This window comes from Trichomycterus rosablanca, chromosome 22, assembly GCF_030014385.1.
Source record: "Trichomycterus rosablanca isolate fTriRos1 chromosome 22, fTriRos1.hap1, whole genome shotgun sequence".
Classification (NCBI taxonomy): Eukaryota; Metazoa; Chordata; class Actinopteri; order Siluriformes; family Trichomycteridae; genus Trichomycterus; species Trichomycterus rosablanca.
Window position 1 is genome coordinate 17,525,438 of NC_086009.1, and position 16,356 is coordinate 17,541,793.

Genomic DNA, 16,356 nt, shown 5'->3' on the forward strand with positions numbered 1-16,356 from the left:
TCTGTTACTCAAATGGTAATTCTATTTCACCAATCAACGGTCTGCACTTTCTCTACCCACCCATACAGCTTAATTTGATACGATTGGTCCCTGGACAAGAAGAGCAACCAAATTTAGCATGGGTACTTGATACAGTATGGATCACTTGGCAACAGAAACAGCTATTAAATCTGGGATCATGGGTTTAAAAATGTACCGTGGGCAGTTGTAACCTAGCAGTTAAGGTACTGGATTAGTAATCAAAAGGTTGCTGGTTCAAGCCTCTTAACCCTCAATTGCTTGGACAATATACTGTCACAGTACTGTAAGTTACTGCGGATAAAAGCGGTGGGTAGCACTGTCTCCTCACAGCAAGAAGGTCTTGGGTTCGATCCCCAGGTGGGGCGGTTCTGGTCCTTTCTGTGTGGAGTTTGTATGTTCTCCCCATGTCTGTGTGGGTTTCCTCCGGGTGCTCCGGTTTCCTCCCACAGTCCAAAGACATGCAAGCGAGGTGAATTGGAGATACTAAATCGTCCATGACTGTGTTCGATATAACCTTGTGAACTGATGAATCTTGTGTACTGAGTAACTACAGTTCCTGTCATGAATGTAACCAAAGTGTAAAACATGACGTTAAAATCCTAATAAACAAACAAACGGATAAAAGCGTGAAGTGGAAAAGTGACGTCAGAGTGGGTTTCCTTTTGGCCACGCCCACCTGGTGACAGGAGGCGGAGCTCAGGTGTAGTCCGGGCAGCGCGCGCTGCTGAGGGAGTCGGTGTGGGGAACTGAGCTGCTGCGGGAGAAGCTTCGACCCTGCAATGTACTGATTTATTTATAAGCAATAACAAACACACGGCTTACTGTTATCCTAAAACAAGATTTTATAGCGTCTTAATACTGAACCGAGCTCAACTTAATGTGAACGGATAGAAAAAACTTGAAAACCTTCTACAGTGGTTCTTTACAGTAGTTCTTTACAGTAGTTCTGTACAGTGCTTTTCGTCTATATGGGTCTATATTCGTCTTTCTGTCAGCTGCTGTATTAAAACATCGAGATATCAACATGGAGAGAGTTACATGGTAGGATTTACAAGCCACTTTGCTGTCAGGAATGGGAAAATGGGAGTTAACCATGGTAAGGTTGCTTTACTGCTGAGTTATATTGTTTATTAGGTGTTCTTGTAAAAATACAACTGTTTGTATGTTCCTGTACTTAAATGAATACATAACTGTTTCGCTTCTGTGCTTGCCGTTAGGTAGATTGTGCTAGAGGACTTTATACTGCAATGAATTGACCCTCTTGAAATAGTGACATTGAGTCTCTGCACACCTGTTTCTCATATATCACTGTACTCTCTCTCTCTCTCTCTCTCTCTCTCTCTCTCTCTCTCTCTCTCTTGTGATTTATGCATTTCTTTATTTTACTGTATGAATAAAACATAATTCTTTGTTTAAAAAAAAGTTTACAAATAGTTTACAAGTTGTTTCCTAAATTTATTGTTTTCTGAATATTTGTTATCTCAAAAGTATGACAACAGCAGGCAGTCCTGCGAGAAAAAAGCTCATGTTGAGTTTTAAAGTACAAATTAAAAACCTACATGAAGCAGATTATACCAATTTATTAGGAGTTTAATGTCATGTTTTACACACTTTGGTTACATTCATGATAGAAACCGTAGTTTCAAGCTCAAACACAGTCATGGACAATTTTGTTTCTCCAATTCACCTCACTTGCACACCTTTGGACTGTGGGAGGAAACCGGAGCTCCCGGAGGAAACCCACACAGACACGGGGAGAACGTGCAAACTCCACACAGAAAGGACCCGGACCGCCCCACCTGGGGATCGAACCCAGCACCCTCTTGCTGTGAGGCTACAGTGCTACCCACTAATAAATAAATCAAAATAAAGGTTTTTATTTAATATTATACATCATGCAAAATTAGGCAGCTTAAAGTTAAACACATTCAAGTTATAAAAATGTTCATTTGTCTGTAAAGTCCGATGTCATGTAACAAAATGGATAACAAAGTATGCTTTAAAGAAAAAATTTTTTTTTAAAGAAAAAAAAACCCTTTAAAATAAGGGAGGTTCAGTTAATTACATAAACTTATCAGAACATCCATGTGTTTTGTAATATAAACACTACAAAGTGACAGTTAAAGGGGTTGAAGAGCATTAAATGTAGCAATTACTGTATTTGTGCTTGACATTTTCTGAGTAGTGAGACATTTCAAAAGCTGTTATAGCTGGTATAAATAAATATCAAATATCTTGTCAATAACCTATATATAAGGTAGAAATAAGAGAGTTTTGTTGTTGACTGCGCAGGCCAGCAAACAATCAATGAATAGTCTGCTGATGTAGGACTAATAGTATTTCTATAGTTCATACATAAAGCTTTTTTCATTCTCAGGGTCATATTGTCAAGCTATGATGCACAGCAGCCGATTGTGCTCCATGCCTTGTGTACTGTGCTCATACCACTCACTGACCACCGTGTGTTTTTCTACAGCAGACATTAGGCACCGGGGTGTATAAAATCACTTTCATAAGTATGATTATGTCCCAAATTATTTGACTGTAAACTGTAAACCTGTTTAAATTCTTCTTCACTCAAATATTTCTACAGCAGACATTAGGCACCGGGGTGTATAAAATCACTTTCATAAGTATGATTATGTCCCAAATTATTTGACTGTAAACTGTAAACCTATTTAAACTCTTCTTTACTCAAATATTTCCTTGTCTAGGGTAGAAAATTACAAGAATGCAGTGTGCAGATCAGTGCGGCTTACCATAAGATCAGCCTGTCATGTGAAAGAATTGAGATTTTCAAAATGATATCTTCTGGTAAAATTCCCTAGCCATTCTTCTCGTGCCTGCTCATATTTGAAATGAATCCTGATACTCATTACCATGTTTGTATCAGGCATGAAATCTGCCATGACCTTGCACTGTATGGTTGGAAGTGAAGGATACATTCTGTACTAAGCGATAACCATATCTGTTGCAGTGAATATCTTTATATTATAATATATTGATTTGAATTCTAAAACAACACTTTAAAACCAGCTCCTGTACGTCTGACACAGTTTGTTGCTGTTCACATGGATTAAGAATAAGGGTTATTTTTGCGTCACAGCCACCAATCTATTGGCAGTGCAAAGCTTGCTTGACAGTTGATAGTGTCAACCAAAGAGCAGCTTCTTCAAATTCATAGCATACCTGTCATTCTGACCATTCAGACATGGTGACAGTGTGGCAGTTTGGCTTTTTTCTGATTAATGATAGGATAACCATGATAGAATGATAGGAAACACCTGTAATCAGGGGTCTAGAGACCATGACACAAAATTAAATGACAATGTAGAACTTTGTACACCACCAAGTTGATGATAAATATGTACCATGGCATACATGTCCTTAACACCGCCAAACATTCGTGTCCTGGTTAAATATGTGCCTTTAAGTATTTTAAAAGTTTTAAATGTATTCTACTTATGCTTCTTGATTAAATGTAATGTATATTAAAAGTAAAATGAAAAAATATTTAATTTTTAGCTGTTAGTGTACTTTGTAAGGGCTTTGTTCCAACCCTGCTTCATAAATTGTGGACATACAGCAGCTAAACTAGTAGGAGAAAATGTTCAGGTGCAGTTTGATTACAAAAACAGTGATATTAAAGTACAGCTTTGTAAACAGAGGGATTGTGGACAGAACTTGTATACAAAATAAATTCAAGTTTATTATTCTCTTATTAATACCGCCCACTTTATCTTTGTGAGATGTTATGTCTCGAAGTTCCAGGTGTTCCTTTGAACTGTGGTCGCATGCTTTTCTAACGATGGTCCTTCTGCCCTGCTGGGCATTTACATTAAACAAAAGAACATACCTAATGCTTATTCATCAGAAACTATAATGAACTCGGCCTCTTTGGAGCTAGAGATCAAGGGGTGCACCTGAGACAGCCCTCTATTCTTTAGATTATTAAATAAATTTGGACATTAAAGACAAAAGATTCAGGATGACTGGTACCTACAAACCAGAGATCCACACTGTTAGTTATTGGTCATTGTTACTTTCATTGTCCTTTTATTTATTGGAAATCTTCAGTACAATTATATTACTAGTATACTGCACGTCATAGTTTTACACCTACTATAGTAAAACAGTTAATTGGAGACTATATAGCATTATATATACTTACAAGTATACCCTAACAAAGCAAAACCAATGTCATATTAAAGTCAGTAGTGAAAATACCATAGTAGCAGTATTACTAAGCGTATGTTGACATGTCTCCTAATTACTGAGTATTAGACTGTTATGGGTTGTGTTTGTGTATGTTTGTGGGTAGTTGTGTTGTATGGCCATACAGTGCATTATAGTTAATTGTGTGATTGAGAGTTTTCTCATATAAAACCACATATATGTATAAATATGCAGAAGCAGTAAAAAACTAATCAGACACGAATTGTTTAAGCAGTCCAATGATTTTTGGTGCAAAGATGATTTCTTTTGTGCCATGTTTTTTTTTTTTTTTTTTTTTTTACAATTGTGATCATTTCTTAGATGCGTCTCCCTTTTTGGACTTGTTTGTATTGCTGTAATATCTCTCTGTATAGCTTGACACTTAAGCACCATAAACAGCAGCCTAAATACAGCACAACTGGTTATTATGAGCTTTTAGTGTGATGCGCAGTTTGGTTACTCAGCAGAAACATAAGCAAGTGAGAAGACCCATTATTCATGTGTTAACATGTACGCCACCTATTCTTTTGCTGACATCACTTGCTAGATCAGGTTTTTGACGGGGTTAGCGTGTGATGAGCGTCTCTGTTACTGTTTACTGTGGGTTACATGGCTCTTCTTTTAGCTGACTGCCCAGCCCTTTTTGTTGTTTCTCCAAACAAAGGAACCTAAAAGCTGCAGGTAGCTGCAGGTTGGACTAAACAAAGGGTTAGAAATGAATGACATTCCTGTGAGAAAAAGGCCGCTCACTAAATATCATTCATTTAAAATGCTATTTATCTATGCATTAGGCAGTTTTGTTTTAATAACACAGAATTGTTATAATAATAATAATTTAACTAATAATAATAATAATTATTATTATTATATCATGGTGATGTATCCACATACTTGTAGCCATATTCATACGTTCATACGTGCACAGTTCTACAATTTGTTGTTATGTGTTGGCATCTTAGGATCCAGTGCAGGAGTGGGGTGAGGAGTTTGAGGATGATGCCGTGTTTGGGATCACACTGCGCAGAGAGCGCGTGCAGCGGTCTAGTAACCCGGCCGAGGCCTGCCCCTGCTCCGCGTACGTCCAGTACCGCACATCTAAAGTGCGACGGCTTAAAGCGGCCACACTGAACCGGGTAATAAATCACCTGCTGGATCCCAGATGCCAGGAGCAGGAATACGGGAGGATACTACTGTCTACATATCGCACTTTCATCAGCACCAACAGACTCATTGAGATGCTTTTCCAAAGGTATGTGGAAGTGAGCCAGTAGATATCTGCTACACTCCCAGATTTATTGCTCAATTTCAGCTGTCCGTATCAGCATTTTATTGTGCTCTGTATCACCGGTGACACTGGTGTAAACAAATCAGGCAAATAAACAATAAACAAATTCTGTCTGTGGTTGTGTAAAATGATAAAATGAGTATTAAACTGCTAGCACTATTACGATTCACATGTGGGTCATACAGTCTACGAATGCAAAGTTTGAATTTGGGCCACTTTTTCTCTTAGAGGGAATGAGGCCTCCAAAAAGTTGTGTATAAGGATGTGTGTAGGTGTTTGTGTGTTGAATTGTTTTAGCCCATCTGCAGTTTCCTGTTTTCATTATTGTCTTTATTCACTGTTGTATTTCAACAACAAACTGTTGCCTTGAACTCATATCCTGAACTCATGGGCGATCCCGAACTCATGGGCTTTTCCTGGAGGGTTCACATGCCAAACATGGTTTAGCTGAATTGTTGACACCACAGTCAGGACGAGGCTGTTCAGAGATTCTTCCAACTTTTCTTTGAATTAATTTACCTTATGTTGGTGAGGCACGTGTTGTATCCAAAGCAGACATGTTCCAGGCGATCACTACGTAGTGTAAGGAGGCTGTTTTCGCAAAAACATCTTATTTGATAAGAACTGCATTGTGTAAAAACGGCAGTAAACAAAGGCTGCATTTGTTACTTACATAGGAGACTTTTCCCCTTTATAGGGGAAAAGTCTGTGTTCAGTGTTTGTGAGGACTGTTTTGGCCAGATGCTGTTTACAGTTATTAAGTAATTACGTCCCAGTGTGTTATTAGGAATGATTTGATCTCCATGTTCCATTTCTTACAAACCCTGAAGATTTTTTAATGGTCCATCATGCACCACAAATAATTCAGTATGTAATAATGTCATGATTATAATAATGTGACTTGATTTAAGAATTAAGAATAAAAACACAGTAAGTAAAAATCTACATTTCATTATGTAAAATGTTAATTTAATACACACACACACACACACACACACAACTAGGCTATATGAAAAAGTTCAGCATTGTTGTATTTTTTGTCCAATTTAAATGGGACTCTTTTTTTGCTCTTGTCTTAAACAGGGACAGCTTTGAGTCTAAGCTGGACAACAGCGAGTGTCATAAAAGGTAATATACGTACATTTGATTGCATAAAATGTGTGTTTATTCCAAAACATTTTAGTTTGTTTTCTTATTAATTTTAGTACTGAAACTTGAATTGAGTTGAGTGTTCTGGATTGCTAAATCTTTACCAGTGGTTTAAGGTTGAAACTCCACATTTCTTTTAATAATGAATTATTCAACTTTTGTGACATTATTAGTATTATCAATATTTATTCCAGTATTATGTGCTCTATATTTGCTGTTGTAGCACTCTGTGGACTTTGCTACACACCTGGCTGGAAGAGTTCGGTGAGGATTTTAGGGACTCTCCGATGCATTCATCCTTGCGCTTAATGTGCCTGCAGCTGAGACAACATCCATTTCTTTCTGCCTTGGCCAAGCGCTATGAGGATCTACTGAAGAGATTCCAAGCCGAAGGTCAGAGATTTACTCCTGAAGGCACAGAGTGACTTTTGACATATTAGATCATTTTGCATGTAATTAGTTTGACATAATATTGTTTTTAATAGATATTGTAAATAAAGAACAAGCTTGTGGGAAGGAGGACCCAGAGGTAAATCAAGAAGAAAACGATGTGGAATTAGAGGATTCAGACTTTATGGACTTTTCTGTCAGAGAACTTGCAGAACAGCTCACCAGACTAGATGCTGTGAGTGCCAATAGATTTTATATGGAATTATATAGTACAGTAAAAATCTGCTCAGTTTATGTTTGAATAAAAATGTTTATATACGTATATAGAGTGTCAATTGAAGTAATTATTACAAATTATCTGTTTAATTAGAATGTTCATTTTTTTTTAACATTCTTGTAGGATCTCTTTGTGAGGGTGGTGCCTTTTCAGTGTCTTGGATGTGTGTGGTCTCAAAGAGATAAGAATGAAAATCTCTCGCCCACCATCCACGCCACCATCGCCCAGTTCAACACCATTATCAACAGAGTCATAAGCTCACTGCTTTGCCCTGTCACCTTTTCTTCCACACTGTCATCCACTTCTGCTCAGAGAGCTAGAATCATTGAGAAGTGGATACAGGTTGCACAGGTTAGACCGTTTTTAAACATATGCTTAACAGGTGCAACATATTTTTTTAAAAGAGCACATAAAGATAAATTAAGGACCCAATTAAACGAAAAGCATGATGAAGTAAATAAATCAAATAAAAATGTAGAAAATTAACACAATAGCACCTTTCAAGATGAAAACAGAAAGCACACTTCACCTTTAATTATCTGTATGTTTTCATCTGGTGTAACATCCTGATTTAATTTGTTCCCACAGGAGTGCAGGCAACTGAAGAACTTTTCGTCCCTAAAGGCCATTTTATCTGCACTCCAGTCCAACCCGGTTTACAGGCTCAAAAAGACCTGGGCTGCAGTGAGCAGGTACACATTAATTCAACAAACATTCAATAGATTCATATAGCTTATAGCTAAGCCTTAGAGGTACAGTAAATTAATAAAGTTACATTATTTGGTAATACTGCCTTAGCCATTCTTAGAATCTGATTTGTGTTCAAAGAAACAGAGCGGTACAGCTGGTGTGGAAAATGACTTGGAGCCATTCTGAGGTTTAAATGAGGTTTAGTTTGATTATGTTTATACATGTGCTGTTTTCTGTGCCTTTCCAGAGAAAGCATAAACACTTTTGAGAACCTGTGTGAAACCTTTCCAGATGCAAACTGTGTCCTGACAAGTCGAGAAATCCTTCTGGAGGTAATGGAACACACATAGGCAAGCAAGAATACATGGCCAAAAATATCTGGACATCCCCTTCAGTGATATATACGTACATGCATATATCTGCAGTATCACATGTTGAAATTCCATATTTAACTCTTGGCAAACTAACGATATCACATGCATTTGGCTTGGCGGGAGGATATAATAATTATTATTACCTCTCATGTGTTTTAGGTGGGGAGCCTGGCTGTGGATAATATTTCAGCCAAGACATCCAAAGACTGCCCCATATTCAAACAGATGGTAAATCCCTTACACAAACACACATAGTCTGTAATAATAATACATTTGTTTTGCTTAATCTGCTAATCATAGCATATGGTTGAAAAGGAAACGGCAAGCTATGCAATTTGTCAGATTTGGCACAGGAAGGGAGTAAAAGGAAGTAGGCCGTAAACCGACAAATTTATGTCTACAAGTTATATAAAATGCATTTGGTGAAATATTTCCTTTTCAGTGTATTTTTCACATTTGTCATACACTGGTAGATGTAACAAATACCCCAATATTCATTTACTGCATTGTAAATTCAAGTGTTCAGTTGTAACTGTTACTCTGGATATCACTGCCATGTTATGATCTGATCTTTAATTACTGTAGCTGTATTGTTATTACACTGGATTATTATCAGGAATATCAGTTATATCTGTCATTTTTGTAGGATAACTGACTAGAATTTGTTTGGTTATGCACAATTCGACAATTAACCATTGCATAAGATACCCACACTGGCCCACGGCTGATCTGATTTTTTGGGTGGAGAACTTCCACAGCACAGCAGTGACACTGACATTTTAGTCACAGTGTAGTGCATATGTGCCATTAGACATTTTTACCATATACAGATATAGGGGGGTGGCACGGTGGCTTAGTGGGTAGCACTGTCGCCTCACAGCAAGAAGGTCCTGGGTTCGAACCCCAGGTGGGGCGGTCCGGGTCCTTTCTGTGTGGAGTTTGCATGTTCTCCCCGTGTCTGCGTGGGTTTACTCCGGGTGCTCCGGTTTCCTCCCACAGTCCAAAGACATGCAAGTAAGGTGAATTGAAGATACTAAATTGTCCATGACTGTTTGATATAACCTTGTGAATCGAATAAACTTGTGTAATGAATAACTACCGTTCCTGTCATGAATGTAACCAATGTGTAAAAAAAAACATGACGTTAAAATCCTAATAAACAAATAAACAGATATAGGGAATAGTCCAGCAATAGAAATAACCAGCCACAAGTTTCTTGTGGAAAGAAGCTGACCAGTGGTGATGAGCTAACACAAGTGGGTTTGTTCGTACCTGCATGAGAGGCCCAGTTACCTTTTACTGTCAAGCTTAACATTTAACCAGGAAACCTTATATTACATATTTCGTCATGGTAAAAAGTGATTAACAGTTTTGCTTAATGCCATAAAAATACGTTATTACCGCTACAAGGCAGACATTTCTAAAAAAGTGACCTGTAATTTAAGGTGTCACTGCGGCTGGCTCATACACAGTTTTTCCCACTGCTGTGCTAAGAATTGCCCACAGCACAAAAAAATCTGCTCAGTGGTGGTCCCATGGTGACCTTTTACCACTGATTGTTTGTGTAACAGATGAGCTACAGTGACTTGGTTTCCTACAAAGTGCAGCTATAAATAGGTCTGGGTAAAATAAGTGACTGAATATGTTCTGTAATGTATTCCAATGCAAATTCAGAAAAATCATGATGTATTTGGAAAGCATTTTGTTTAAAAAATGTTATCACTTTATTCTATAGTGTCATTAATAGGAGCACTTCTCCGAGGTCAGTGGGGGACCACATCCCCCACACAATGATCTTCTTAAATATGACTTAATATTGCTGAATCAATCTGGGAAAACCGAACTTTGGAAGTTTCTGTGGAAATACCAGTGCAATGGCCATTTAAACCAACTAACCAAACTTTATAGTCTATAAAACAAATGGAGAAGTACTGATTTGTAGGAAGTGTGCAAGTGCAATAAATAATACAGTGCAGTAAAAAAAAATACAATACAAAAAAATACAACATTTAATGCATAAAGAATTTAACTAATTGAGTAACTATTCTGAATATTGTATATTGACTTTTGGTAATGTACTGTACCAATATGAAAAACCATTTTGTTAATCCTTTAATTAATGACCTACCAAGGATGATAGATGATAGATTGTGTGTGACACTTTTGCTTAAGGCTGCACTTTTCTACAGAGCACAAACACCGGTGTCGTGCCTTACCTTGGAACATTCCTTTCTGTACTCACCATGCTGGATACGGCACTTCCAGATACTGTTGAGGTAAATATAAATGAAAAGCAGTCCACTATATTATACATTATACTATACTATACATGTACCAGCTGACACCTGTTGTTAAATCTGGCATATACATATATCTTTTAATCATAGTTTTTATTATAGCTTTATAGCTAGGTCAGTAATAGTATAAAGGATTTAATGTGCTTAGTCATAGATAAATTAAGGGTTTTTTTTTAATAAAAAAAAATTACTATTATTAATGCTGTTGGTACTCCTAGATGTTTTCACCTCTATTCCACCTTTATTTGTTATAAATGAGTCTTAGCATGTCCCTTGTTCACTGTAGCACTTGTTTAAAGCAGCATACGTCTCTACTCCACTTACTGGTTGTAAATGCTTACGAATGCAAAATGCTCTTTTAGTACTTTGTATGGTTGTGCCTAATGCTGTTTGATCTTTTTGTCCTTTTTACTCTGGATAAGATTGTCTGCCAAAGAACTTAAATGCAAACTACATATCAGATGTTAAAAAAAGTTATCTGCATTAATATAATACAGTTTACACGGCATTGCAAAACTGCCTCACTGCATTTTCTTTTTATTAACAGGTTACCTACATAAACTTTGAGAAGAGGAGGAGGGTGAGTTTATAGCTTTTTTTCTCATGGGTGTTGCTCTGTGAATAAACATTGGTGTGTCCTCAGAGATAAAAGTGTTCTCAACCCATTAAAATGTTTCAGTTATTCATAGTGTAAAGTAGGTTAACACAAGCAAAAAGTGTTTCACAATTCTGTTCTTGATAACAAAAAGCTGGTTCATTCAGTAACCTTTCCTTTGTAACTAGTGGAGCGTAAGCTATTTTTAAAGCTACTTGATTGTACCTTGTGGAAGCAGAAGGTTCTATATATGTACTCACATTATTATTATTATTATAATTAGTAGTAGTAATATTTGTTTCTTTTTATATTTATCTTAACTCACCACTTTTCTGTACAGGAATATGAGGTTCTGTGGCAGATCCGACAGCTGCAGGCATCCTGCTCAAACTATGCACTAGCTCACCATCCCCATATTGACGCCTGGCTGCAACATCACAGGCTTCTCACAGAACAGGAGAGGTGAGACTCCATATACCACAGCTTAAAAATAGTTCATGAATGTTTGTACCAGAAATATTCCAGAAATATAAAACACTTCCTATTTTTGTAATGTATTTGCTTATTGCTCGTGTCATGGCCATGGAAATAGAGGCTCTTGTTTGCAATGTCCAGTGCAGTGCAATTCAGTAATCAGCGATTTGTCAGTTAACAAATGTAGACGTTCATTGTTTCTATATGTATGTTGTCAGTGATGAGTTGTCCAAACAGCTGGAGCCACCGGTCGACTCTTGTTCACCATCCAGCAGTGGAGCCTGGACTCACCGTGCGCTAACCAGAAAACTTACATCGTGAGAAACATTATCTTATCACTTATAAAACAACATGGCATAAAATAAAGTAGAAAATGTGTTTCATAGCTTAAAAGACTTTGAAGTTTGAATGAAGTTTAATTATTTCCATTAAAATTTATAAAATGCAAAATCTTCATCTTCACCATATGCTGTGCAGAAATGTATTCTAATGGAAAGACACCCTGACAATGACCAATATGTTTTTGTACAGACTCTTGGGTGTGAGTGAGGGCTCCAAAAAGAACGCCGACCAGATCAGTGTCACATCTTCTGGGTCCAGCAGCTCTGAAATGGATGATACTTCCACCAGTATGTCATCTCCTTTTGAAGCACAGGTACTGGTATCTTCTGGGACCCGACATAGATTTGGTCATATCTTTACTATGAAATGCCAACCAAATCTGCTCATTAACTGGTCAGTTGAATCAATTTCCAGGAATGAACTGAACTGTGCTGTAACAATTTAACTTGTGTTAGTGCACTGTATTCGTTTCATTGTCTCTAGCCTTGGCTTGTCTGTGGAATGTACTTCATTTTCTATTAACCTGGACCTTGGCACTTGAATAAAGAACTGTTTTTATAGTCAACAGCTCTTGAGTAGAACACGACTGACTGGCTTTACGTCAGCCGTCACACTCACTTTCACACTCAGAGCTTTCTAAAACACACAGCTGCAAAATTCAGAGAAACCCACATTCCTGTGCTTAGATTTTTGACATTCTGTGCGTTCTTATTATGTTAGTGCTATATTACCTTATGGTCACAGTGTCGGTGTAAATTGCTGTTCCCTGGTCACTTTTGATATTTCTTATTCCCAAATTTACTGCTGGTTGCTTGGCTTTATAAGGATTTGAATGAACAGACAAGTGGTGTCTGTCACATAGCCTAGCTTTTCTCCTTAAATAAAGCTAAAATGTAGCCTGCTGCTTTCAAGGTGCTTCACTTACACTTTGGTAGAGAGTTTAGACTGAGCCCAAACACATAATATTATACACTTGCACAGTTGCTGGCCACATCTTTTCATAGACAGCCGTATGGATAGACATGCTGTATGCTCCGTAAATACCCCATCACTGCATTTCAGCCTGAAAGCAGAGGTTGCAAATGTACTGTGGCTGTTTGGACGCCCACCCAAGTTGATAGCATTGCCTGGGATTCAAACTCAAAAGCTCAAGGTCAAGTGGTGTTGGGCTAGCCTAGCACATTAGACTGCTGTGCCACCCGTGCACCCTCAAATTAGATTTTAGGAGCAAATCTGATTCTAAGGTTCAAAACAACAACTGACATTTCATGCAAACCAAAAAGTCATTTAGCTGAAATCATTCATAATGTTCTCCTTTTTTTGTCCAGTCCCTCTCAAGCTCCTGTCAAAACATGGCTGACACCATTTCCTCCTCTTCCTCCACCGGCTCCTCTGGATACACCTCCAGCTCCCAGACTGACCTCATTTTTCCTCCACCATCTTCTTTCTCAACTCCGTCCAAGCCCGGCCATAAGCGCTCGGTCTCCATGACCTCTCTGCCCCTGTACAATAGGCAGGTGGCAGACTCCTGCATCATCAGGGTCAGCATAGAGGGTGACGACAAAGGCAACATGTACAAAAGCATTCTGGTGAGTGATGAAATACGGTTCATATTTATATTAGTGAATGTAGACTTAGTGGATTAACTGTGATAGCTGCACAATAGCACGTTAATAAAGGTCATATGTACATGGTTACCAGAACTGTTTTATGGCAGGTTTATTTCTGAAAATGATCTAGTCACTAAAATAGAAATGAAGAGCTAAATGTTTTACTGATTGGCCGATTTCATGCAGTCTTAATACACATAGTGAATTTCTTCATTCTAAAGCCTAATGACTAAGCAAATACAATATATTTATACAATACAACAATGCTCCCTGTGCTGCTTGGTTTAGTGTCTCTATGATTCACACAACCTTTATGCACTGTCATAAGACTGTGGAAACATACTGTACAAAGAATGGACCCACTTACCCACATTTAAATGACGTCAATGACATGTCCTTCATAGCTTACGAGTCAGGATAAGACAGCACACGTGATCGAGCGAGCTCTGCAGAAACACAACCTGGAGAACGCAAGTGTGCAGGAATTCAGTCTTGTTCAGATGCTGCCTCAAGACCGAGGTGAGTGTAAAGCAAATAGTAATGAAACACAACTTTTAAAATTGCTGCCCATGTATGAAGGACTGGTTTAAATGTGTTTATGTTCATTTTCAGAGCTTGTGATGCCAGACAAGGCCAATGTTTACTACGCCATGTCAACTTCAGCCAACTACGACTTTGTTTTACGCCGGTGTCCTAAAGGTCAGCGGAAGCAGCTGGCACGCTCTGTTTCAATGTCAGCCGGCCGATCAACGAAATAACTGTGCAACTTTGACTCTGGAGAAATGTGGACATACTGAAATGAAAGAACTATTTCTTGGAAACTACACAAGAATTTGAAATCTCTAATCATTGTTCCAAATGTGTATATTTAAAATGTATATAGTATATGTATATTTAATGTTAGCTATTAGCTATTCAAATAAGAATTTAATATATAAACAAATATTACTAATATGAAAATATAATCTACTGACTTTAGACTCTCTGAGACTTGGCATTTGGTTTAGGCTGACGTCTCTTAACTACAAGAAGTATAGTATTAATGTTCTAATATTTGTATACTGTATGCAGTGTGGCATACATTAATACATTTGCACAACCATTTAAAATCATATTTTTACAACACATACTTTAGATTCCCAAAACCTTAAGTAGAAAAATAATTACATATTACGACCTAACACACAACTGCACAATTGCAAACACACACATACTCATTTTTCACCACACGCCACAACTATCACCTCATCGGTACATACCTAAAATACCAGCTTATGTCATCGAAAGGATATTGTGAGACTTCATTAGTCACGTTTAACATTCCAAACAGTGCATTCATATGTGATCACCTTAAAGTGAAATTCACAAATATTACGTGCACATAGCTCGAATGCCAAAATTCTGTTGCTCTGTTAACAATTTCCCCTGAAACGAAAAACAAGTCTACACGTTGCTTACAGAATGTAAACATATCAAGTCTGTAGTATGTCTAAAAGGGGCATCACATATTGCCTGAGCTCTTTGACCTATCCCGAATACATAAATCTCTAGCTAAAGTCTAGCTAGTGGTAGAACTAGGTGCACAATATGTATCATAAAATGTATCAAAACAAGGAATATGTATTAGGATAGTTAGTTTTGCTAAGCTTTTGATGCTGTGTTTTAAATGCTGAAATGATCTTATGTGGATGCACCCATTTAGATACTTTTGTTTACTGATAATAATGAATTCTGTTTAAAACCATTTAACTATGTCCCAACTCTAAAGCAAAAATTCACAAGTTTACTAAAATATGCCAAATCTATACCACTAAAACAGTTAGAGAAGAATTACACATGTCCTGTTTGTGTTTCTCTTCTTGCCAGTCATTATATAAACCGAATAAAATATAATTCACACATGCAGTTGCTTAAGCCTGATCAGCCTGGGTTTTATGCATTCCATTCACATCATGCGCTCCCTTTGCACCAGTTTCTGAGATTAAAAGATACTGATTGCCTGACAGCTCAATTTAAGTGTCACATTTTGGCAGGATAGACTCTGGATTTGCGTAAGATCAGAGTTAAAAGGTTTATTAGGGAGGTTTCTAAACCCATTATCAAAGTCTATAGCACAGGACAAATCACAGGAAGTCAGTGTAATCTCCAGCAAATCCACATTTATACAGAAATACACAGGTCCAGGTGAAAAGTGGGAGCTAAATGGGTCAGTAAACAAAGGACTAAAAGACAAGAGGAAGTAACAAAGGCTCGGAACAGCAAATTAGATAACAGAATGCATCAGGAAATTATATAGACACACACCATTTAGCTACAACGTTAAAACCACTGACAGGTGGTTACAAAGGCACCTGTCAAGGGGTAAGAAATACCTGGCAGTGAATAATGTGAAGTAAACAGTCTAAGCAGCAAAAATGGCCTACTATTAGTATCTAAGTGACTTTTGACAAAAGCCAAAATGTGATGGCTAAATATCTGGGTCATTTATTTTAATGTAATTTCCAAAACATCATGTACCTACCAAAAGTCATCCAGGAAAGAACAGTCAGTGCCCATGTCGACCCCTATCTACATTCAAAAGTACCTATAATGGACACATGGTGCATCAGAACTGGACGGTGGAGCAATGGAAAAATG

General features: G+C 37.6%; 1 protein-coding gene across 1 annotated transcript; it reads left to right on the forward strand.

The window, feature by feature from the left end:
- The first annotated feature begins 801 nt into the window (after positions 1-801).
- LOC134300212 (ral guanine nucleotide dissociation stimulator-like 1) lies at positions 802-15,612 on the forward strand. The gene is made up of 17 exons (XM_062984912.1): positions 802-1,117; positions 5,196-5,485; positions 6,605-6,649; positions 6,894-7,063; positions 7,156-7,295; positions 7,461-7,688; positions 7,926-8,029; positions 8,275-8,359; positions 8,561-8,629; positions 10,591-10,677; positions 11,246-11,278; positions 11,634-11,755; positions 11,986-12,084; positions 12,299-12,422; positions 13,438-13,698; positions 14,124-14,238; positions 14,332-15,612. Exons 1-17 carry the CDS (start codon positions 1,094-1,096, stop codon positions 14,475-14,477), a joined length of 2,142 nt encoding a protein of 713 aa, XP_062840982.1. The 5' UTR covers positions 802-1,093; the 3' UTR covers positions 14,478-15,612.
- The last annotated feature ends 744 nt before the right edge of the window (positions 15,613-16,356 follow it).

What these genes read in the sequence shown, in the direction of transcription:
- LOC134300212 (XM_062984912.1), top strand. Translation starts at nt 1,094, where the DNA reads ATGGGAAAATGGGAGTTAACCATG. An exon ending in ATTGAGATGCTTTTCCAAAG is followed by an intron (nt 5,486 to 6,604) that starts GTATGTGGAAGT and finishes TGTCTTAAACAG; the next exon opens with GGACAGCTTTGAGTCTAAGC. An exon ending in AACAGCGAGTGTCATAAAAG is followed by an intron (nt 6,650 to 6,893) that starts GTAATATACGTA and finishes TTGCTGTTGTAG; the next exon opens with CACTCTGTGGACTTTGCTAC.